This window comes from Bos mutus, chromosome 3 (genome assembly GCF_027580195.1).
Source record: "Bos mutus isolate GX-2022 chromosome 3, NWIPB_WYAK_1.1, whole genome shotgun sequence".
Taxonomy (NCBI): Eukaryota; Metazoa; Chordata; class Mammalia; order Artiodactyla; family Bovidae; genus Bos; species Bos mutus.
Genome location: NC_091619.1, coordinates 44,637,369 through 44,664,410, shown reverse-complemented (window position 1 = coordinate 44,664,410; position 27,042 = coordinate 44,637,369). Strand labels below are relative to the sequence as shown.

Sequence of the window (27,042 nt, the reverse complement as noted above, 5' to 3'; positions counted from 1 at the left end):
GATGTGTACTGATTAACAAGAAATTCATGTTCTGTCACACTTATCAAACCAAGGAAATAAATTTTAACATTATATTTTTGAAATGTCAGTACTTTTTCTAAAGGCACATAGAAGGTCATGGTTATTGAATGCATTTAAAACTGAATTTGAAATTGCTACTTTGAGTATAATTTTTTATTCCAGCAGTGAATTCACCTATCTATGTAGTTTATATATGTGTATCAAGAATATTAGAATCAAATGTTTAGACATTAAATTTAATTTAATCACAATTCTGTACCTATTACTTCTCTTTCTATACTTGAGTGTATCAGCACCATCATGCTATTTAAATACATGACATTTGTATGACGGTGTCTTGTAAAAAATGTGTCTTGTCAGTACACACTTTACATTTGAGTAGAAATAGTTAGAAAAATAGATTTCATAGAAGTCCACCTTAAGATATATAAGTGGATGAGCTTTTCAAGGGAAATATTACAGAACCAGAGAAGAGGATGAAGTAGGCAGTAAGAGCCAGGGAAGAAATGGCAATAGAAAATGGGAGGGTGATGATGGAGGGATTTAGGGCCTTGAAGTGTACAAAACTTGCCGTAGGGAATTTAATGGGAATTTTTTTTTAAGATGAATAAAAACTGATGCTAACAATCACCCAAGGCCCTGCTGACATTAAGCATTGTGAATTTGGAGAAAATTCAATTGGCAGAGTTACCTGAATTTCTCTAATAATATTCAGCAGCCCAGAACTATAGCAAATGAAAGGTTAGATTAACACAGGTCTATAGAACAGGGTAAAATTTAGCTACAATGGAAGAGATATAGAAATATTATACCTTTTCCACCCCACTCAAATGCCAAGTCAAAATTGTAAATTCAAGGATTTTCCCACTCATAACTGTCCTAAATATATCTTAATACTGATTTTAGTTCTCACTTTAGGTAAAATTGGTTTAAAAATATTTTCTGGCTGAATAAAAATGTGACTTAAACTAATGACAGATCAGTTCAGTTCAGTCGCTCCGTCATGCCTGACTATTTGTGACCCACGGACTGCAGCACACCAGGCCTCCCTGTCCATCACCAACTCCCGGAGCTTACTCAGACTCGCGTCCATTGAGTCAGTGATGCCATCTAACTAGCTCATCCTCTGTTGTCCCCTTCGCCTCTCACCTTCAATCTTTCCCAATAACAGAGTCTTTTCAAATGAGTCAGGTCCTTTCATCAGGTGGCCAAAGTATTGGAGTTTCAGCTTCAACATCAGTCCTTCCAATGAATATTCAGGACTGATTTCCTTTAGGATGGACTGGTTGGATCTCCTTGCAGTCCAAGGGTCTCTCGAGAGTCTTCTCCAACACCACAGTTCAAAAGCATCAATTCTTCAGCGCTCAGCTTTCTTTATAGTCCAACTCTCACATCCATATATGACCACAGGAAACACCATAGCCTTGACTAGATGGACCTTATTGGCAAAGTAATGTCTCTGCTTTTTAATATGCTGTCTAGGTTGGTCATAACTTTTCTTCCAAGAAGTAAACATCTTTTAATTTCATGGCTGCAGACACCATCTGCAGTGATTTTGGAACCCTATAAAATAAAGTCTGACACTGTTTCCACTGTTTCCCCATCTATTTGCCATGAAGTGATGTGACAAGATGTCATGATCTTAGTTTTCTGAATGTTGAGCTTTAAGCCAACTTTTTTTGCTCTCCTCTTTCACTTTCATCAAAAGGCTCTTTAGTTCTTCTTCACTTTCTGTAATAAGGGTGGTGTCATCTGCATATCTGAGGTTACTGATATTTCTCCCGGCAATTTGATTCCAGCTTGTGCTTCCTCAAGCCCAGCATTTCTCATGATGTACTCTGCATATAAGTTAAAAAAGCAGGGTGACAATATACAGCCTTGACGTACTCCTTTTCCTATTTGGAACCAGTCTGTTGTTCCATGTCCAGTTTTAACTGTTGCTTCCTGACCTGCATTCAAATTTTACAAGAGGCAGGTCAGGTGGTCTGGTATTCCCATCTCTTTCAGAATTTTCCACAGTTTATTGTGATCCACACAGTCAAAGGCTTTGGCATAGTCAATAAAGCAGAAATAAATGTTTTTCTGGAACTCTCTTGCTTTTTCCATGATCCAGCGGATGTTGGCAATTTGATCTCTGTTTGCTTTTCTTTTTCTAAAACCAGCTTGAACATCTGGAAGTTCACAGTTCACATATTGCTGAAGACTGGCTTGGGGAATTTTAAGCATTACTTTACCTGCATGTGAGTAGTGGGTTTTTATTACACATTACACTAGATAATTCAGATCAAAAGACAGCATTATATCTAGAAGGTATAGCAGCATGCTATATAAGTAATTTCGAGCATTACTTTGCTAGCATGTGAGATGAGTGCAATTGTGCAATAGTTTGAGCATTCTTTGGCATTGCCTTTCTTAGGGATTGGAATGAAAACGGACCTTTTCCAGTCCTGTGGCCACTGTTGAGTTTTCCAAATTTGCTGGCGTATTGAGTACAGCACTTTCACAGCATCATCTTTTAGGATTTGAAATAGGTCAACGGGAATTCCATCACCTCCACTAGCTTTGTTCGTAGTGATGCTTTTTAAGGCCCACTTGACTTCACATTCCAGGATGTCTGGCTCTAGGTGAGTGATCACACCATCGTGATTATCCGGGTCGTGAAGATCTTTTTTGTACAGTTCTTCTGTGTATTCTTGCCACCTCTAATATCTTCTGCTTCTGTTAGGTCCACACCATTTCTGTCCTTTATTGATCCCACATATGCATGAAATGTTCCTTTGGTATCTCTAATTTTCTTAAAGAGATCTCTAGTCTTTCTTATTCTATTGATTTCCTCTATTTCTTTAAACTGATCACTGAGGAAGGCTTTCTTATCTCTCCTTGCTATTCTTTGGAACTCTGCATTCAAATGGGTATATCTTTTTTCCTTTGCTTTTTGCTTCTCTTTTCACAGCTATTTGTAAGGTCTTCTCAGACAGCCATTTTGCTTTCATGAATTTCTTTTTTGGGGGATGGTCTTGTTGCCTGTCTCCTGTGTAATGTCATGAACCTCCGTCCATACTTCATCAGGCATTCTGCCTATGAGATCTAGTCCCTTAAATCTATTTCTCACTTCCACTGTATAGTCGTTAGGGATTTGACTTAGGTCATATCTGAATGGTCTAGTGGTTTTCCCTACTTTCCTTAATAATAAGTCTGAATTTGCCAATAAGGAGTTCATGATCTGAGCCACAGTCAGCTCCCAGTCTTGTTTTTGCTGCCTATATAGAGCTTCTCCATCTTTGGCTGCAAAGAATATAATCAATCTGATTTCAGTGCTGACCATCTGGTGATGTCCATAATGACACATAATTGATACATAACCTGCAATTTTACACCAGTAAGAGACTATGTGTGGAAATTTACATTTCTAACAACATCAACTTGGAGTCAATATTTTACATAGCTGGAAAGTCTCCGAGCCTAAGCTGAAGGAACACTTTGGCGGCCACTTTTTAATACCATGTTGACCCTCTCATCCCCTCTTTACAATCTGGTAAAAAAATTCACAACTCAAGCACACTCACTTAAAAAATTCATTCAACAAATGTTTAATGTGTTTCTCCTATACACCAGCCAATACATCAGGTGACTAGTGTTTTATAATGATGCTTGGCATGAAAAGATACATTAAGCCAAGCAGATTTCCTCTTGAAAATCTAAGCCAAGAGATAGATACTCAGCTGGTAAAGTATTTCATGTAAAAAGTGGAACTGAAAGACCACTATGTAAAATGGCCCATGATGAGCATGTGCTAGGCAGTTCAGAGGAGGCAGAAATGAGGAATAAGTCTTAAAGAGGAACAGATGGAACTATAGATTCCTTTTGGGAAAAATCACATGGCTCACAAAAGAGAGGTGGAAAAGGTCTCTGCCCTCTCTGGGTAGAGAACTGCCCCATTGGTTCTTGTAGTTCTTATCTGCACTCATAAATACTACACAATAGGCTTCATTTTCTTCAGGAAGTTTGAATGATTCTTTGCTTTTCAGTCCCAGATGAGCCTAAGCAGAAACTGCAATTTGAGTGATTCTTTCATCACATGTTTTCATGAGGACACACAGCACTTTCTATATTCACGTATGTGCATTGTATTTACACATCTGTACATCTGCTCTGTATTCTTTCTTCCTTTCTGATGCCCCAAAGTACCTTCTTTCATAATTTTTCTTTTTCTTAAGGGACTTCTTCCGTCATTCTTTTAGTTATGCTTTCTGGAAATAAATTCTTGGTATTTCTTGAGTTAAGAATGTTTTATCTTTCTTTCTTGAAGGAAATAGGATTCTGGGTTGATCTTTTCTTTCAACAACTGAAAACTTTTGTCCCACTTTCTGAACTTCATGGTTTCTGATGAGAAATCTATTGCCATTAGAATTTTTTGTTCCTTATAAGTAAAATGTCATGGTTTTCTTGTTTTCAAGGGGTTGCTTGTCTTTAGTTTTCAGAAGTATGATGATGATATGTTTTGGTATAGATTTCTTTATGCCTCTCAAATTTGGGATTCATTCAACTTCTTGAATCTTGTAAGTTTATGTCTCTTGCAAAAATTGATAAGTTTTCAGATGTTATTTCCTTTTCATCCCCTCTTTCCTTGATCTCTCCTCTGGCATTCTGATAACATGAATATTAGATCTTTTGCTGTACTTCCACAGTTCCTTGATACTCTGCCCATTTTTTCCCTTTCAGTCTTTTTTCTATTTTTCAGATTGGTTAATTTCTACTTCTCTATATTCCATTTCACTGATTATTTCTCTGTCCTCCCCATTCTTCTGTTGAGCCTGTCAACTAACTTTTGTATTTGCTATTGTATTTTTCAGTACTGAAGTTTTCATTTTTTCAGTACTGAAGTACTTTATATCATCTATTTTTTGAGACCTTCCATATTTTCCATTTGTTTCAGGCAAGTTTGTAATCACCATATTAGAGAAATTTTATGATGACTGATTTCAAAATCTTCATCAGATCACTCTAAATCTCTGTTAGCTTGGTATTGGCATCTATTAATTGTCTTTTACCATTCACCTTGAGATCTTCCTGGGTCTTGGTATGGTGAGTGATTTTCAATCAAAACACTGACATTTTGAGTACTATGTTTAGAGATTCTTCATCTTATTGAAACCAGTTTTAGCTGGCTTTTCTGGATACCATTCTGGCAGGGGAGGGGGAGGTTGCTGCCTCCTTACTGCCCAGGTACCCTACTTGACCTCCATTGACTCTGAAGGACATTCTCCATGTTACTGCCAGGATAGGATAGGAGATCTGGCTCCCCACTGCGGTGGGAGGGACAGAGTGGCCTTGTTACCACTGGCTGGTGATAAGAGTCCTGATTCCTCATTAGACTTCCTCTGACAAAGGGGAGGAGAAGGGATACCTCATCACTGTCAGTGGGATGGAAGACCATGCCTCCAACATGTGGGGGATCACTACTGCCCACAGGCAATGCTAGGTGCCTTGCTACAGCCTCCTGAGACTAAGTCTAAGACTCATGCTTGTACTTTGTTTGTGTGGACAGGTTTGGCACTGCAGGTTTTAGCGCTAGTATTTGGCTGGAGTAGAGCAGTCATGGTCTAAAAGTTTTCTGTCTGCTAGGTTGCCCTTTCTTGGTTCTCTAGCTACAAAGGGGGTGTGTGTATATATATATATATATATATTTTTTTTTTTTTTTTTTTTTGGTCTACCTCTGTTGTTTTTGTGTTGCTGGCTTCTTTGGATCCAAGTCTGGATATATGAGGCAAAAAGAAAACCCAGGAAACTGTCCACTCTGTTGTGCCTTGGGTCCTGAGATTCCTAGCCAGACTGCCTTCTCCTCACATTTCAGAGTCTCTTTATGTTAATTTTATATATAAAATTCAGAAGCATAGGAAAAATTACATCTACTCCATCTTCTTAGAAGCAGAAGTCTGCCTCCATTAACATTTTGATATACATTGTTTTCACTTTATATTTCATAATGGGATGTTAATTCCAAGTGTCAAATTGGCAGCACATTATTTTACACTTCACATTTTTGCCAGAGAATATAAGTGATGCCAAACACTCTGCTCCCCAATTACCATCAATGCTAGGTAGTAAGAAGCCATATTAAAGGAATATTACCTCAGAAGTCACAGCCTACTTGCCATGTGAAAAATTTTACCTCTGGTTCACATCACATCACTGAAACCTGCATATCTGGCCCCTGAGAGTAATGCTTATACTATAAAATGTGAAGGCACTGTACTGCATCTACACTGAACAAGACTATAATGTAAAAAGCAAGTATATAATTAATAAAAAATAAAGTGATTTCTAAGTTATTTGTAGAGGGTTAATAAGAGTATGGAGAAGGCAATGGCAACCCACTCCAGTACTCTTGCCTGGAAAATCCCATGGACGGAGGAGCGTTGTGGGCTGAAGTCCATGGAATCGCTAAGAGTCGGACACGACTGAGCGACTTCACTTTCATTTTTCACTTCATGCATTGGAGAAGGAAATGGCAACCCACTCCAGTGTTCTTGCCTGGAGAATCCCAGGGACGGGGGAGCCTGGTGGGCTGCCGTCTATGGGGTCGCACAGAGTTGGACACGACTGAAGTGACTTAGCAGCAGCAGCAATAAGAGTATGATCACTACATCTCAGAGTATCCTTTTATGAAAACAATGAAAAAATCTCCTTCAGCTTTATATCACAAGAAGGTACACAACTAATTTATTTGTATATTTTGAAAAACTGTGATTTCCTTGCTTTGGCTACCAGGAAGTTCAGAGTCACTTTTGTTAATCCTTACAGTACCATACAGCAGAGATTTTGTATTGGCCTTACCTTCAGCTTCTTTTATTTTCCAGTCAAGATTTTGCTTTCACCCAGGTTTCCTCATGTATTTGGTTTTTATCCAGTAGCACAGTATGCATTTTGGTACCTGATCCCATTTATTTTAGAAACATACAGGTGCACAAATATGTTTAAAAAATAGAGGGTTTATAAGTTCTTAAAAGGACAGGAAATGAACCTCAGGGTTGTTTTCAACTCATAATAGAAACTTAATAAGTGCCACCCAGTTTGATTCCACAAGGATTCTTTCTTACAAGACCCTACAAGAACATATTTGTTGTCACATAATTTACCCTTTATTTGTTAGATGGAGCTTTATGAAGGGACAGACAAACACAAGTACTACCTGGAGCACCGAAGCACCACCGTGGAGAAACTGAAGACCACTTTCAGCTGAGTCAATTCCACCAGTGGCCAAAATGGGAAATTCAGGCAAAGCACGAGCAATGGTGGTCACAGCTCTCAAAGCAATAGGTCTGATGGCTGTGCCTATGGAAAATAAGGGTGATCAGTGGTTAGAGTATTGACCACTTGAGCATACCGCCTTATAACACTACTGTGTGATGGCAGTGTTGTACTAGACAAAATTCAATTTCATCTCTACTTAAGATATATGAGTATGCAAAATAGAAACATTGCTATGTTTCAAAGTATGTTAATTTATAAATGGATATATTCTTATTTTAAGGACTTTGATGCTATTATTGCATGCAGGAATGTTATGCAAGTGGGTAGAGCAATGCAAACTCCTGCATAAAATACATACATACTACAGTTTGATATATAGTACTGTGTAAAAGATTGTATGGAACACTCAAGCATCTGTTTGAGAAAGAACAAGGAATGGCAGATTTTGTAAAAGAAAAACAACCACATACAGTGCATAAATAGACATACAGCTCTGTTATGTTTCCACGAAGTATAAAGCAGCTGGTGTGAATCGAGATACTGCAAAACAAGTAAGGTGCTGATGAACTTACAGATTCCATATTGCACTTTACATGTATTTTCCCAAATCTGACGAAACACAGTGAGCCTAATCTAATTTTTCATATGTTAGAAATTTTTAACCAAGTTAAAGAGAATTGACTAGAATTCAGTAATTAGAGATTGTATACTTGATTTTTTATACATTATTTAACCAAACATCACCAATACATTATTTGCTAAGTGTAATAAAAGCTGCAGGGATGGACAGAAGACATCATTTTTTAGGTCATATTTCACATGATTACACTTTATAAGGCTCCTTAGACTCTCAAGGGTTAACACAATCTGGAGTAAATTAATGTTCTCACAATATAGCTATGTAGTTCAATATTTCTGATGTACACTCATAAGTCAATGGTCCCTTAAAGGCATTCTCTGAAGTAAAAGTAGTTTCTTTTGTGCAAGAATGTGGCATTGCCTCAACCAGACCTCCACAAACAACTAAAGTGAAAGGTAAAAACAAGTCTTTGGTGGTGAGTCCTTTGGCATCCTGTCCACCTTCACCAGCATCTTTACCAGTATTCTCAGTATGTATTTATTGGTGTTCCCATTAAGGAAGCACAAAGAGCTTTCATTAAAATCAGTGGTTGGGCTTCCTTGGTCACTCAGTGGTAAAGAATCTACCAGCCAATGCAGGAGACATGAGTTCTATCCTTGATCCAGGAAGATCCCACATGCCGAGGAGCAACTAAGCTCGTGTGCCATAACTACTGAGCCTGCGCACTAGAGCCTAGGAGCCACAACTACTGAGCCCGTGTGCTGCAATAAGTCTGCACACAACTACAGGGCAGCCCTTAGTCACTGCAACTAGAGACAAGCCCTCACATCAATGAAGACCCAGCATAGCCAAGAGTTAGTAAGTAAACAGAAATAAATTAAAAAAAAATAACAATTAAAAAAATAAAATCGGTGGTTTTCTTTTCATCTTCTTCATTTCAGATGAAACTGGATTTATGTGTAACTAATGCTTTTGCATTCAACACCAAAATGTTTGTGGAAATGACTACTTGGTGCTCCCAAACCTAAAAATATCTTCCTCTGGATATTAGTATTCTTAGGCAAGAACATTCAATGCTGAAACTTCGGAATTCCATAACTGACATTTAAATACAAGGCAGAAAGTTAGGGCCATTTAGAAACTGAACATCAGAACCCTATTTCTATTTTAAAATATTTAGCAGTGACTTCTTCTTAGTCTGAATGTTTTAATCATTGAAAAAGGTGAACACAGTGGACAGGAGGATGCATGGAAAGAATACACACACACATACTTGTAAAAACATATCTTCAGCTATACTAAAAAGAAATTTCGAGAGTAAAGGTTAGAGGAAAGCATTTTTAGGGAATTTGTAACTTGAATCTTTTAGACAGACATATAGCTATCCTGGCATAATATAAATGACATGTTCAATATATATGAAGTTGATGGCTCCTTTACACACATGTTACTTTGAAGCAATAAAGAAATATTGGGATTTTTTTTTTCTTATTCAGTTGACCCTAGAGAGTAAAGGAAATTTGTGCTAAGCAGATAAATAATTTATTTCTAACTGCACTGTTAGAAGACTATCATTAACACTAAGGGGTAAAGTTTCAAAGTGGTACACAGGGATTTGGCCACATATTTGAATTGATATTAATGGACATCAAATGGCAAAATCCCAGAACACAGCTTTGAAAATTTAACCAGTTCCATTTAAAGGGCAACATTATTACACAGGTGTTAAAGAACATCAGCAAACCCTCAGTGGCATTTTAAAATGTTCTGTTAGGTCAATAAGATGTTTTCTACTTGATGTTTCCCTTCTTTTTCTAAAGCTTTTCTAATTTACCTAATGAACATGAAAACCTTTCAAACTAATAAAGGTATCTTTTTAAAAATTAAGAGTAATTATGTTCTCTAAGGAAATGTGATCCAAAAATGAAGAAATGGATCCTTCTGTTGCTGGGTAATAGTAAATTCAGTTTTAATTTCCATTATAAATTCTATTTGATTGGTTTTCTTAATAACTTGATTTAAATGAAATATAATCTACCTGTTCTCAGCATTTTTTATGGGGAGTAGGTTTTAAAAATGACTTTTATCTGCCATGGAAGGTTTTTGGAAGGAAACTGAAGGTACATAAAAAGATCTTTCAAATTGTCATACAGAAATTTTTTTTAGTTTTAAAATGACAGAAATGAGGAAATAATAGATTCAATATAAAAATAAAACTTCTGGTCATATATATCAATACCACACAAGATTATACATATGTTAATCAAAATGCATAAAGATTTTCAGAATCATGACTATTGAGATAATTTTTTTTTTAATTTTGGCACTGCTATGGTAATTAATGATTTTAGATCAAAAACCAGGGAGGAAGAGGCCAGTTCAAGAAGCTCAAGGAATTAAAAGTAGACTCCATCCTAAAGGAAACAACAAGGTTTAAACTTAAAAAATTGAAATCCTATTAGCTTAAATTAACTAATAGGAAACATGCAATTTAAATTAAGTCTTCATCTACATGGGATAACCAGATGGGCCTGATGGGGAATTCAGTTACATCAAGCGTTTCCATTTCAAATGTGTAGGATATGCCAAGGAAAGTTAGCCATCCTGAATCCCCACATTTTGAAAAAAGCTGCAGGTTCAAACAAAGAAACAAACAAATGTGAACCAGACCTGTGAGTTCCAACACTGACGCCAAGACATGTACCATTAAGAAAACTCTGCATTCATTTAAACATCATATATTTTATAATTACTCCTAGAAAGAAGAGAATTTGAAGATGAACTAGTTACAGTATCAAAGAAACAACAGGCTCAACTGCTTAGGTTAAAATTCTAGCTCCACTATTTACAAGCTGTGTAATCTTATGAAAATTTCTTAATCTTTTAATCTATAACATAATAAAATTTTAATAACTTCACAGAGCTGTTCTGAGGATTATATATATATATATAAAGGGCTAGCTCATGATAAAGATTATATGTGTGTGCTAAGTCGCTTCAGGTGTGTCTGACTCTTTGCCACCTCATAGACTGTAGCCTGCCAGGCTCCTCTGTCCACAGGATTCTCCAGGCTAGAATATGAAAGTGGGTTGCCATTTCCTCCTCCAGGGGATCTTCCTGACCCAGGTGTTGAACCTGGGTCTCTGGTATTGCAAACTGATTGAGTCACCAGGGAGGTGCCAAATATTATACAAATGTTTGCTATTATAACCTGTACTACCCTAAAAGGACAACTGATTTCAGAGGGAGCATTTTTTTAGCTTACTTTGTGCCTTCTAGGTTGTTGCTGTGTGCTTAGTAATGCAATTTTTTTTTATTGTAGACAAAAGCATGATGCCTAGGATGATGAAACTTTATAACCTCTGCTCCCTTAGAAGAACCATCTTCTGCTTCTTCTCCCGTCTCTATTGAGTGATGTCATGATGCTGGTAGGATTAACTGACTCCAAAGCTAAAAATCTCAAACACAGACATCCATATATTACATTTTTTTTTTTTTTGAGAATCAGAAGGTCCATGCCCTAAATCAATATGCAAAACTTTTAACGACATCAGAACTTGAGCTTATTTGTGAGAAGTAAGCAGAACTTTACTTAGAATGACTAAATCCTTGAAGAGAAAAGACTTTTTTAATGGGCAAGATAGTGTAGAACATATGCTAATTTTGGATAACTGAAATTTTGAATAATTGAGTTTAATTCTGTTTGTTTTTGCCTTAATCATTTGACTTCTAGGACAGCTACTGTTACAGAATTAATTGTTAGAGCTAAGTCCACAATAAACTCCCTGATAATAGCTCTAGCTGGCAATAAAACAGAAATTGGGTTATAATACTCACTCGTGCTCACTGTGTATACAAAAAGAAAATGTAGTTTTAATTTGCTTACATTAATTAAAATATAATGAATTAAGTGGATAACAAATTCATTAGAAATTGAACTTTGACTGCCTAATTGTTAACAGTTTTAACATCACACAGAAGAAAGAAAATAGTAGCAAATCTAAACTTTCAAGGATTTAGGAGTTGAGAGATTGATTTTTATAAAACACATAAATCAAGCACCAAAAATGTATATTTTAAAACAACTTTAAAATGTTAATGAACCTAATATACTGATAAATATGTAAAGCACAACTAATTAAAAATACATCTCTACACACGGATTAAAGTCCCCTGAGAAAATTAGCATAATTCAACCAGAAACTGAAGTACTAGAAGGATCAGGGTTATATCAAGAGATGTGAAATCTAAACAGGAGAAATGGGAGAGAGAAAACCAGTTGTTTTATATTGTTATTTCAGGCTTATTGTAAAACTAAAATTTTTCTTATGAGATGTTTTAATTTTGTTAAGTATTTCAAGAAAATTTCCCCCAGTCTTTATATCTTTATAACTGTTTATCTGCTTTATAACATATTCAATATGTTCATAGTCAATTCATATTCAATAATTTGGTACCTAGAATGTGCTAGACATTTTATTTTAAAGCAATAGAATTAATACTATTTACCAAAGAAGGGGACATTTACCTCTCTGGGTGCTTGCTCATGAAGTGATTTCCAAATTCCCTAATACTAGACAGGGAGACCGGGGCTTCATATACAGCGTGAGTTTTAACCCTTGCAGTGCTGGGCAGGTAGATGCTATCATGTATGTGAAGAAAGGGTAGTTCAACCTGAATAAAACTTGTTTGATGTCGCAGTTTAAAAGTTTAAAGATCAAATCTCTGTGTGGAGCCCGTACTTTTGAACTGAGAGCTGACAGTGCAGCTTATGATGAGCATCACCTTCAGAAAGCCAGTATCAGTTCTGCCTGGGGTCCAATGCTCAGTTTCGAAAGTCCACCCAAGTAGGTGTAAGTCTTGACTCTATTACTTTACACAATTGTGACTTTGAGCAAGCTCCTCAGCTTCCTAGAACATCAGTTTTTGGTATCGGTGAAACAGGAACATCAACAACAACAATATCATAGCAACTTGGGGACTATTACATGATACAGTTTGTGGAAAGCATTCAGTCCAGTGCCTGGTTTGTAGTGTATAAAGGTTGATATTACTACTGAAGTCACAGAAAGTTGACCAGAGAAATAAGCATTCACTAGAAACATGTGTGGTTAAACACTTAATACTTAAGGGTGTTAGTTAATATTCTAGACAGTAAATTTGGAGATCCTAAGTCATTTCATTTCCAAAAAATATAGTTTAAGTCTATGATTGCAAATGCATTTATTTGTGTGATGAACTTTTATTAGATTTATAATGCAATTGCAATATCTAAAGGTATATGTCTTATCCTGAAACCCCATTTTGAGAAATATAATCCATTAGTGCATAGATAAAAAGTTACATGCACAAAAATGTTCCTTGAAATACTGTTTTATATAACAAAACAGTGAAAAACAACCTAAATAATCACTAGTAGTTATGCTAGAAAATAAATTATAGTTCATTCATGTGATGCTGCAGGAAACCTTTAAAATTGACATGGAAATATGTCTAGGATACATAGTTATGTGTTAAATCACAAGTAACAGAACAATATATAGGGTGTGGTCCCATTTTAGGTAAAGAAAAAATATGATTACACTTAGTATGTGGACATGTAAATGCACAGAATACTGTGTTTTAAACTGCTACATTATCTCTGGGGAAACAGGCTGAAGAACTTTCAAGTTTGATATCTGTACTTCCATATTATTTGATTCTCTTAGGTAAGAAAGTGTCATTCACTTCTGCAATGAAAAATGACCTTTTTTTATAATGTGTCTAAAACAATATAGGAATAGGCATTTTCAGATTCTGTGCTGTGAAACTTTTATGTACAAGATGTGCAGTGCTTCTACTCTCTGTACCTTCAGAAGAGCACTTTTGGTTCTATATCTAATATTTTAAGTAAAATATTAACAGAATATATCCAAAATAGGGTGAACAGGATGACTGTGATCTCTGTCCCTGTCTTTCTTTCACAGACACACACACATAATGAGATGGAACCAGAGCTAGAAAAAGCATATAAATAGTTTTGTTTGGAATCAAAGGGTAAGCAAAATCAGTAAAGTTAAATTTCAGTAAAGCTAATTGTCAGTTTTATGAAGTAATTTAGGCTACAGTGATTTAGCAGAATACAAGAAAGCAAGAAAATGTATCACACTTATATCAATTAAGGATACTGAGTTCTATTACTAAAGTATGCAATTTTAATTTTAACAATATCTGTCAAAATAAATTCTATCCCCACAATTTAAGATGTATATATGTATATATATATATATATATATATACACACACATACATACATATATTATATGCAAATAGTTTATTATGTAAAGTTAATTCCATTGTTTTGGCTACAATAAAATTAATTTTTAAATAAAAATTTTAAACAATAATATGCATATGTGTGGTGTATAAAATGGCTGAAAGAATTAATAATCTAATGGTTGTCTTCAAGTATTTAAGAGGTAATCATGAAGAAAGATTCCATCTATGTTTTTTCTCAAAAGATAACTAGAACCAATGGTTAAGCACACACTTTTGGTTTTATTATTATTTTTTATCATTAATATCATTAAAATTTGCCAATTGCAAATTCAGCAACAGAAGTAGCTACATTGCTATGCCCCTATCACTTGAAACTAAATGGGTATTTGGCAGGTAGTGGCCATTTGAAAAGACCTCTGTACCATAGAAAATATTGGATTATATGATCTCTTCCAATTAAAAATTCCAGGATACTATGAACTTTGTCATGGTATTTTAAGGAGTAATTTTATATGCTCTGTGGTTTCCCAATAGATACCAGTGATGAAGCTAACATATAAAAGGATTGATTATAAGTGAAAGTCAAATTTTAACATTCAATGCATTCAATATGGGCTTCCCTGGTGGCTCAGATGGTAAAGCGTCCACCTACAAAGTGGGAGACCTGGGTTCGATCCCTGGATTGGGAAGATCCCCTGGAGAAGGATAAGTCAAATATACTTCAATAAATTTAAAAAAAATAAGACTAAATTTTATAACTAATTTTGTAACTAATAAAGAATTGTTGTCCACATATGATAAAAGCAAGAATACAAGTATAATTGTCGGTTAGGAATTAGATAGAAACAATAGTAATTTATGACCCAGCTTGCCTAGGAAGTCCCAGTTTGTCACACCTATATTTATTTGGAATTACATGATGCAATGATAAATACCATCCCCTTTCACTCAAAAAGCACCTAGTTTGGATTACAAATTATAATGAAATTGTATTTAGGGATTATAGCACAAAGATAATTATGGAAGCAAATGAAATTTGATTTAGAACAAAATCATAATCTATGAAAAATTAGGAACTGACTACACTGTCCAAGACTCAAAGGATGGCATGAAGAGACACATTTCCTTGAATTTATTACTAGAAGGAAAAATATAGAGTATTTATATGTGATATCTGGGCATAATTATTCTATATGTTCTTTCTATTTTCAACCTGTAGGTGGCCACCACAAGCTACACTTATTAAACAACTCATTAGTAGCATTTTCAATACTGTCCTCTTCAGATAATTAGCAATTTATTTAAATAACCAATTTCTGTAGAAATAATTGCCATGAAACGCCCTGAACCTACTTTTTTATAAACTATAATAAAAGTGTTAAGATAATCCCTGACATTTGCAAATGCCATTAGTTCACCTTTCCTTTTGATAGTGCTATGGCATTATGCTTAAACAATTACCCGATAACACAGCGGTTTAATGAAACAGTACAGTAAGCACATTCTTCAATATGGTCAGCAAGGACATTCAGATTTAGAAAGAAATTCAGCATGCAGACATGTTAACATTGAGTAAAGACACACAGACAAAAGAAAAAAGATTACTGAAATAAGTACATTGCTGCTATTTCCAACTTGGTTAGTTTTCATAGTAGATGCTACAACATATGTATTCTCTTTGGAAACAAGAATGGAAAGTTTTGCAAATTGGTTCATGCAATTGGCTGGTGTTAATTAAAATCATGTGAATCTATGAATATGCAAAATATACTCACCATATTATTTGTTCAGTAACCTCTACACAAGAGAAATAAGTAGAGAATTTTTCTTACTCTCATTTTTAAAATATTTAAGTATATTTTTACTTACAAAATGATGCAAATTTTCAAAGCAGAGTTATCAAGAAAAACTATGAACCGCTTTTACATCTCAGCTGGTATTTAGCATTTAAAATGGACCAGGGTTTGGATCTCAGCTTCTTCCTTGTTATTCAGCTCCCTATTCTAAGACCTACTGATAAGGGCTCATGGTGTGTTTCTGAGTCACCAGAGATAAAACTCTCTGAGACTGTCACAATTTTTAAGCTGTAGGCCTTCAATATGATAAAACCGGACTAGAATTCAAAACCAATGGCTGTATCATTTTATAGCAAAAAGAAAATACTCCTAAGGGTCTACTGAATACCAGGTGCTCTACTAAGACTAGAGATTTCTTCAAGAAAATCAGAGATACCAAGCGAACATTTCATGCAAAGATGGGCTCAATAAAGGACAGAAATGGTATGGACCTAACAGAAGCAGAAAAGATTAAGAAGAGGTGACAAGAATGCACAGAAGAACTATACAAAATAGATCTTCATGACCCAGATAACCACAATGGTGTGATCACTCACCTAGACCAGGTGTCTTGGAGTCCAAAGTCAAATGGGCTTTAGGAAACCACTACGAACAAAGCTAGTAGAGGTGATGGAATTCCAGCTGAGCTATTTCAGATCCTAAAAGATGATGCTGTTAAAGTGCTGCACTCAATATGCCAGCAAATTTGGAAAACTCAGCAGTGGCCACAGGACTCAAAAAGGCCAGTTTTCATTCCAATCCCAAAGAAAGGCAATGCCAAAGAATGCTCAAACTACCACACAATTGCACTCATCCCACACTCTAGCAAAGTAATGCTCAAAATTCTCTTTTGTTGAAGTGAGGCTTCAATAGTATGTGAACTGAGAACTTCCAAATGTTCAAGCTGGATTTAGAAAAGCCAGAGGAACTAGAAATCAAATTGCCAACATCCATTGAATCATAGAAAAAGCAAAAGAATTCCAGAAAAAACATCTACTTTTGCTTTATTGACTATGCCAAAGCCTTTGACTGTGTGGATCACAATAAACTGTGGAAAAGTCTGAAAGAGATGGGAATACCAGACCACCTGACCTTCCTCTTGAGAAGTCTGTGTGCAGGTCAGGAAGCAACAGTTAGAACTGGACATGGAACAATAGACTGGTTCCAAATCGGGAAAGGAGTATGTCAAGGCTGTATATTGTCACCCTGCTTATTTAACTTATATACAGAGTACATCATGTGAAATGCTGGGCTGGATGAAGCACAAGCTGGAATCAAGACTGCTAGGAGAAATATCAATAACCTCAGATATGTAGATGACACCACCCTTATGTCAGAAAGTGAAGAAGAACTAAAGAGCCTCTTAATGACAGTGAAAGAGGAGAGTGAAAAAGTTGGCTTAAAACTCAACATTCAAAAAACTAAGATCATGGCATCTGGTCCCACCACGTCATGGCAAATAGGGAAACAATGGAAACAGTGACACTTTATTTTCTTGGGCTCCAAAATCACTGCAGATGGTGACTACAACCATGAAATTAGATGATGCTTGCTCCTTGGAAGAAAAGCTATGACCAACCTAGACAGCATATTAGAAAGCAAACATTACTTCGCCATGAAAGGTCTGTCTAGTCAAAGCTATGGTTTTTCCAGTGGTCATGTATGGATATGAGAGTTGGACCATAAAGAAGGCTGAGCGATGAAGAATTGATGCTTTTGAACTGTGGTGTTGGAGAAGACTCTTGAGAGTCCCCTGGACTGCAAGGAGATCCAACCAGTCCAACCTCAAGGAAATAAGTCCTGAATATTCATTGGAAAGACTGATGCTGAAACTGAAGGTCCAATACGTTGGCCACCTAATGCAAAGAACTGAATCACTGAAAAAGACCCTGATGCTGGGAAAGACTGAAGGTAGGAGGAGAAGGGGACAACAGAGGATGAGATGGTTGGATGGCATCACAGACTCGATGGACATGAGTTTGAGCAAGCTCTAGGAGTTGGTGATGGACAGGGAGGCCTGGTGTTGTATAGTCCCTGGTGTCACAGAGAGTTGGACATGACTGAGCGACTGAACTAAACTGAACTACTAAGTTGGCTCAGATCGTAAAGAATCTGCCTGCAAATCAGGAGGCCTGGGATTGGGAAGATTCCAGGTCTTCCCAACTGGGATTGGGATTTGATCCCTGAATTGGAAAGATCCACTCTAGAAGGGAATGGCAACTCACTCCAGTATTCTTGACTGGAGAATTCCATGGACAGAAGAGCCTGGCTACCGTCCATGGGTTCGCAAAGAGTTGTACCTAACTGAGTGACTAACATTTTCACTTTCACTACTAAGTTACTTACACATTATTTCTATCTTCACAACAAGTTGTATATGCATTATTCCCCCTGTACAGATGAAGAAATTCAGAAAAGTTAAATACCAAATGTACATAAGACAGGGTCATGTAGTGAAGTAACACATTATAGCAATAAAATAATTAGTTCACAATGTGACCATAAAATACATTGATAGGTTTGAATTTGAGGGTTTTTCTTTATTTCCAGATTACCATATCCTTCTGTCTCTTTTGTTTAAGTACTTCTGGCAGTGCTATAAACCTGTAAATACAACAAATTTACCTATATATATATAAATATATGACTATTTAAAAATACACATATTTCCTTGGTGAAGAGATTCGGAACCATGAGTTAGCAAATTTGGTGTATAAATATTTCTCATTTGATTTGCTTAAGAATGTTCAGGACAAATGTTATGAAACCACATAAAAATCTCACAGTCTATGTGTGTTCAAAAATGGTTATTTGAAGAAGAGAAAGAGGAAGTTTAAAATGATGGTAATGCTGATAATTAGAAGTAGGCTTTGCTCTTGGAGACCCAGGACATTTAAAAATGAGCCTTTTTCTGAAGACATAAAAAATAACAAAAAGAGTTCTCATATTCGTTAGGATCATATTATCTCTTTCTTTGGAATGTCATATATTTCTTTCCTCTCTGAAATTCTGTACTCAGTTTACACTGTGGGTGTTTCCACGGTCAGGGTGTCCATGGTCGCACCTGCTCTACCGTCAAAATTTTCCTTTTATTCTCGTTCTTTTTATTTGACAATGAATTACCAGTGTAAATTTCTGTGCCCTATGATAAGGCTGTATTTCTCACAGCCTGATGAAACCCAGGTTGTACAGCAAGCACTGAAGTTTTTGTTCTCTTCTCTGGGGTGGACACCTCTCAAAGATAATAATGGACTTAAATTTTTTTTCTTATTGAAGTATAGTTAATTTATAATAATATATTAATTTCAGGTGTACAGCACAATGATTCAGTATTTTCACAGACTATACTCCATTGAATGTTATCACGAGAGCATAGCTTAGTTTCCTGTGCTATACAATACATCCTTGTTGCTTAGCTATTTTATACACAGTAGTTTGTATCTCTTAATCTCATTCTCCTATTTCGTCCCGCCATTCCCTCTCTTCATCAGAAACCACTAGCTTGTTTTTATATTATGAGTCTGTTTCTGTTTTGCATATATTCATTTGTAATATATTTTAGATTCCACATAAAAGTGATATACAATATTTGTTTTTCTCTGACTTATTTCAATAAATAAAATGTTCTCTATCTCTATCTACATTGCTGCAAATGGCAGGATTTCATTTTTTATGGCTGAGTAGTAATCCACTGTGTATATACCACCTTTTTATCCATTAGTCTACTGATGGGCATTTGGGCTGCTTCCATATCTTGGCTATTATAAATAGTGCTGCTATAAACACTGGATGCATGTATATTTTTGAATTAGTGTTTTAATTTGCTTCAGATGTGTACCCAGGAGTGGAATTGCTGGATCAATTCCATGGGGTTGCAAAGAGTCGGACACGACTGAGCGACTTCACTTTCACTTTTCACTTTCATGCACTGGAGAAGGAAATGGCAACCCACTCCAGTGTTCTTGCCTGGAGAATCCCAGGGATGGGGGAACCTGGTGGGCTACAGTCTCTGGGGTCGCACAGAGTCGGCCACAACTGAAGTGACTTAGCATAGCATGGTAGTCTTGTTTTTAGCTTTTTGGAGAAACTCCATAATAGCTGTAGCAATTTACTACTCCATAGTAGCTTTACCAATTTACATTCCCACCAACAGGTACAAGGGTTCCCTTTTCCCCACATTCTTTCCAACATTTGTTATCCATAGACTTTTTGATGATAGGTGTTCTGACATATGTTTAAAAATAATAATGTGGACAAGGTCATCTCCAGCTGGACTCTATCAGAACCCTTTGAGGACCAATGCTCCTGTAAACTGACTAGGCACTTTGGAAAGTAGGAGCTCTACTCACCAATATTTGCTCTACTGATCAGTAATTGCCCTCTCAACTAACTGACAGTAAAATTTCTTCCTACATTTCAATAGGGTAAAAAATGAGAAATCATTGTTAGTCAAAATTATTTCTTGTACCTAGTATGATGTCAGTTGCTAAAAGGCAGCAATAAAAGTATTTCCTCTCACTGAGCTTATGAGACTAAGTAGCTATAATGAAGACATGGGCAACACATGTTCACATTCTGATTATCTGAACCAGACTGAAGAAGTGTTGAAACTCAGAATAGGATGATCCAGGAAGACTGAAGTGGTTCAGAAAGGCTTTATGAGAGATGCAGGATACCAGCTAGGCTCTTGAGAGACGAGTAGGTAGGTTTGGGGTTCAGAACTAGGATATTTCAAATTCTGGCAAGGGTGGGCAAAACTGCAGTTACAGTAATGAATAATTCATGTTTCTGAGACTGTTACATTAATAACAAAACTAAAGTAGCCTCTCAGGTTGGGGAACCATATACAATGAGTTTGGGTTGCATGGGGGTGTTGCCTGGTAAGCAGAGGGCAACACCCCCACTCCCCAGATATTGCTATGAATTTCTATACGATACTTTATTTTAAAACCTGATTTTTAAACTACTGAGTTGGCATGAGAATTTTTGAATTCTTATGAATGTCTGAAAAAAAGATATAATAAAATGAAAGAAGCCCAGATTTATCTCATTGCTAATGAAAAATATTTCTCCAAGGAAACTAAACAGAATATATAGTCTATGTAGTAGCTCAGATGGTAAAAGGATCTGCCTGCAATGCAGGAGATCCGGGTTTGATCCCTGGTTTGGGAAGACCCCTGGAAAAGGAAATGGCAACCCACTGCAGTATTCTTGCCTGGAGAATTTCATGGACAGAGGAGCTTGTGGGCTACAATCCATGGGGTCACAAAGAGTCAGACAGGACTGAGTGACAAACACACACACATGTCCCTGGTTGTAGCCTTTATATAGATCATAAGGATCTTTGTAGTCTGATTTTAAAAGTATGTATACCTGTGATGTATTCATTTTGATATTTGGCAAAACTAATACAATTATGTAAAGTTTAAAAATAAAATAAAATTAAAAAAAATAAAAAAATAAAAGTAATAGGATTTTTATCCATCAGAAGTTGCAATTAAAATTAAAATAATGTTTCTTCTTTTTACAACTTAGGAAGCTTGTGTAATGGAAGAGTGTACAAGTTCCACTCCATTCAACAGCTGTTACTAGTATCACACATTTTCATTTTCATAAATGCATTTATGGTCTTAAAAAACATCATAACTATTGCAGGAATCTGCAGCAAGCATTAAAGCAGAGCACACGGTCAAGCAATTAGGAAAGGGAAAATAATTTAACATTACATTTCTTTACAAGATCTTCCAAACTATTACCTAGAGGCACTCTTACACTATGTTAGATCATGGGTGTATTCTGGAAACTTCTTTTATACCAGAGGGCAACTGGGGGCTTAAACTGGTCATCTAGCCTCAATATGTGCTTATCCATGTGTCCCCTGATATTTTAGTGCTTTGAACTATAAGCAAGGATGCTTCTCGGGCAAGTGAGTAGTTAGAAACCGGCAGCTATTTGGACAAACCATATACTGGGAAGGAACATCTAATGGACATAAACAGAACCATGTAAAAATCAAATGAGATAATCTATGTAAAGCAGGTACCTCTGTGACAAGCACATATGAAGTGCTTAGTAAGCAGTACCATCACAACAGATTTTTAAAACAATATAAATAAAGGACACTGTGAACAACTTTAGGCAAAAAATTAAACAACTACAATGAAATGGACAAATTCCAAGCAAACCATATCTAACCAAAAATAACAACAAAAAACAAAAAATAAAAATAAAAAACCTCATAACTATCACAGAAATTGAACTGGTAATAATAATAGTAATTATTATTATAATAATAAAACAATTGTAACAAGCAAACTGCAAGCCCAAATGGCTTCACTGGTAAATTCTATCAAACTTAAGGGCTTCCCTGGTGGCTCAGAGGTTAAAGTGTCTGCCTGCAATGCAGGAGACCTGGGTTTAATCCCTGGATTGGGAAGATCCCCTGGAGAAGGAAATGGCAACCCACTCCAGGATTCTTGCCTGGATAATCCCATGGAAGGAGGAGGCTGGTGGGTCCACGGGGTCCCAAAGAGTTGGACATGACTGAAAAGAATATCAACCTTATGGAAACAATTGCAGAAGACAGAACAAGAAGGAACAGTTCCCAACTCATTTTATGAGACCAGCATAATTCTGATACCAAAATCCAACAAATATACTAAAAGAAAATAAAATTGTAGGCCAATATTCTTCATTAATATAGACTCAAATGTCTTTAATAAAATTCTAGCAAACTGTCTTTGAAGAAGCTGATAAGTTAATTCTAAAATTTATATAAAAATACAAACTAGAATAACCAAAACAATTATGAAAAATAAAACACAATTCAAGGATGCTATTTCACTTCAGGACTTGCATAAATATCCAGTATCATGATAACAGTATAAAAATATAGACCAGGATGGAATCCAAAAATAGTCACCACTATAAAGTCAATTGATTTTTGACCAAGTCACTAAGTTACTTCAGTAGGGGAAAGAAAAATCATTCTAACAAACAGTGCAGAACAACTGGATATTTGTAAGAAAAGGTGATTAAAAAAAAACCTTAGTTGCTCTCTTACTGTATACAAAAATTTTTTAAAGATTCAGAATGAATTAGGAAAACAAACAAACAAAACGTAGGAAAGTATCTCTATAACCTAGAGTTAAGCAAGATATTTTTGGAAAGATATTAAAACAAGTTACTAAATAATAAAAAATATTGATATATTAGATTTTATAAAAAACAGTAAAGAAGCCAAAATCTACAAAAATTATTATATTCACATACATAAATTTAAAAAAGACCTTATATCTAAAGTGTATAAAGAGTTCCTAAAAAACAATAATTACAAGATGAGTAATAACTAAAATAAGCAAAACTTGATCAGACTTTTCTTTTTAAGACATATAAATGGACAATGAGTACAGGAAAGGTACCCCATGTTAGAGAAATACAAATCAAAACCCACATGAGCCTCCACTTCACACTTATTAGAAAATAGGGAGAAAGAAGACTGATAACACCAAACATTGACACAAGTGTGGAACAAGTTGAACTCTCACATATAGCTAACTGGAGTACAAAATGGGAAAATCACTTTGGATAATTGTTTGAAATCTGTTTAAAAATTAAACATATATCTATCCTATGACTCAGCAATTTCACTCCTAAACGTTTGCCCAGGAGAAATGAAAATAAGACTACAAAAGTGTATGTACAAGAATGTTTATAATAGCCCCAAACTGGAAACCACCCAAATGTCCATTAACAAGAGAATGGATAAACAAATTGTGGTCAATTAATTTAGTGAAAATTATCAGCAATAAAAAGGACTTGCCTACTAGTACCTACAACAATATAGATGGATATGAAAAATATGATAGCTGAGGAAATGAACCCAAAAAATACACACACACACACACACACACACACACAAAACACAGAGTAGCAGGGGTGTAAAGAAGAGGGAGACAGAGAGAATGAATAAATTATTTCATTTATATGAAATTTAAGAATAGTTAAATATATATATATATATATATATATATATAACTGATTGTCAAGCAGTACCAAGAGAATTTTCAGGTATGAAAGAAATATACTCTATTCTATTTCAAACTGTAGTTACTCCATGCATGCTCGGTCGCTCAGCAGTGTCTGACGCTTTGTGACCCCATGGACTGTATCCAGCCAAACTTCTCTATCCATGGGATTTTCTAAGGAGGAATACTGAAGTGGGTTGCAATTTCCTCCTCCAGGGGATCTTCCTGACCCAGGGATTGAATATGTGTCTCCTGCACTGGCACATGGATTCTTTATCACTGAACCACCTGAGCCCCTGTAGTTACTAAAAATGTAGACAGTAGTCAGTGGTAATTTAGCTGAACACTTAATATTTGTGCCCTGTATCCTATATAAAATACACTTCATACAAAAAATAAAAAATATGTAAATATATATAAGAGGTAGCAAAAAGTGTCCATCTTAAAAGTAAACATCTCCCAGCTGGATCCACGTCTAAGAAGTTTTAGATGGTTAGATCACTCAAAGACTTCATTTTACAAAATATGAGAGCATCCTTCCCATTAGTGGGCAGAAGCTACATCTGAGAGAAAATGAATCTTACATTTTAAAAGTAAACAGGACTAAAGATCATATCTGCCGTACATCACGGAAGAGAAATATGGAGAACAAGACGACCCATCAGAAGTACTTTTTAAGATGTTCTTGGCCTCTTCAATGTTTGTAATCTTCATAAAATATTCTCGAAAGCAATGCTTTTAAAGATGCCATATACATCCTATGTAAGCATGTACACGAACAAATACACACCATCAGTGATGTTACTGATTGTTAAGAATAAAAATGAATGGAGTACCAAAGTGATGTAAATATAAAGACAGGTTTTATGGCCAGGCTATAGATCTAAAGCACAGCCCCTGAATTTGCCAGGCATGCTAAGCACTGCTTCATGTACAAAGACACAACTCCAGTAAGCTGCAAAGGCTGTTTGGCTTTTTGCTGACTGTTGTACTGAGTAAGACTCCAGAGCCAAATTTCAAAAATGTCATCAACTGATCATAAATATTGTTAACATATAATGAGAGTTTCTGTTTCTGCACTTTATGTCCAAATTGCTATTTAAGTATATCTTTACCTCTCCAAAACAAGACAGCGAGTGGTCAAGGGTGTTATTCCTATTAAAACCTTGTAAACGTAAACTATCTTCCCAGCTGAATCTTTAAAGAATATTTGGCTTAGAGCTTATGTCAAGTCTATGATGGGTTTGAAACAAAAAACCCTCTCCCTATTTGCTGCTTTTCCAATCTTTTATGTTTTCTGATGAAATTTCAGGCTCTTGTCAAATTGAGGTCATTACTTTGTCGATTGGCATGGCTATTTAGGCTGAATTGGCAAGTGTGCAACCCCGAATGATTCAACTCATTGCCAAATGGCATTTAGCTAACTTCTGCATGCATGAAAAGGAGACAGCCTATTATCAGGACCAACATGGTGGAAAAAGGATATATAGTCAGTATCTAATACACATATCTAAGCAGAAATGTGATGCATATGTTTTTCCTCATTCATAGATGCTCATTCAGTTTATATTGTTGCTGTAAGTGTTTCATCGTCCAAATGCTTAAATTGTGCATAATGATTTCAAATAGCATTGGACCACTCAGAATCGGGCATGGGCATCACAGATGTGCTAAATCCAGTTCCAGAGGCATGGCTAGAACACAGTTTCTATGCCTCAAGGGGAGAGACTTTTCTAAAGAGACTTTGCCAAAAGTGCTATATATTGTTTTTCTCAACAGAGCTCAAAGACTCTTTGTGATTGTGTAGTAGCTGACAGAAGTCATCGAGGACTATATCAATCTTTCTAATATTTTCAAGGATATCTGCAATGGGTATAACTAAGGCCAGCAGTCACAATATATTTCTCTTTTCTAACACTAATATTTGTTTTACTCTAGGCAATAAGAATTGTAATTGTCATTGCTGTTTAGTTGCTAAATTATGTGTGACTCTTTTGTGACCCTATGGACTGTAGCCCACCAGGCTCCTCTGTCCATGGGATTTCCTAGGCAAGGACACTGGAGTGGGTTGCTATTTCCTTCTCTAGGGTATATTCCTGACCCAGGGATTGAACCTGCATCTCCTGCATTGCAGGAAGATTCTTGACCACCAGCAAGCCACCAGGGAAGCCCAAAGGCAATAAGAATAAAGTGTGAGAAATAGAATGCTCACAGGCAGTAAGTGGCTTGAAAAAGGTCTCCTGTTTACATTCTAGAAGATCATTTATTTATAAACTCCAAAATACAAATCATAAGATTCCCAGAGTTATTATTTACTAAAAGCTAAATTGTTACAGAACAGCTCTTAAGATTTGAAATTTTAAAATGGCAAACTATTAAAAAGTTTCAAGAAAAAATGATATGTGTCCCATATCTAGCACACACTGAACTAGAGAAACATATTTGAGATTGCCAAAAAAAGGGCTAGCACTCTAAAGACTGTAGGCAAACAAAATGCTAACAAGTTTAATTATTCACAATGGCACATTTATGGAGAGTATAATGCTGCAATCAATAATTACAAGCCCACACAAACAGCATTGTAATAATTCTACAAGGCATGTTCAGAAGTGAAATAATTTAGAATTTGAAATCAATAGCATTCATAGACATTGGAAAATGTCAAATGGAAAATGAATGTCAGTGTTTGTATTCTTTCTGGAACATTCTCACTACTTAGATTTTAGTCATTTCTTAAAAGATTTCCTAGTATCTAAAAGCAAAAGCAAACATTTGCCCAGTCATGTCTCAGTTAACTCTTCCAACAGATTCAGATTTGTCAGGGAGCTGTTTTATACACAGCAAAGTGTCACGTCTTCACGAGAATGCAAGTTAACCCCAATTTTCCTCCTTTAGTCTTTGTTCCTTTTGGCTTCTTTCCCTTATGACCTTCTCAGCCTCCAGTTTCACTTTGTTAGCTTGTCAGAATAAAGGCTTTGGCATAAATACTTTCTACCATAAGATATTACTTTGGTAAATTTGTAAATTAAAATACTTCTTATAATTAAAAATAAAAGAAATTGTGTGA

General features: G+C 35.7%; 1 protein-coding gene across 1 annotated transcript in view; it reads right to left on the bottom strand.

Annotated features, from left to right (window-relative positions):
- Positions 1 to 27,042, bottom strand: part of DPYD (dihydropyrimidine dehydrogenase) — a 930,468-nt gene that overhangs the window by 170,862 nt on the left and 732,564 nt on the right. Inside the window, exon 19 of the mRNA XM_005888124.3 lies at positions 7,214 to 7,356. Coding sequence (XP_005888186.1) covers positions 7,214 to 7,356 — 143 coding nt within the window. The remainder of the gene's footprint in view (positions 1 to 7,213; positions 7,357 to 27,042) is intronic.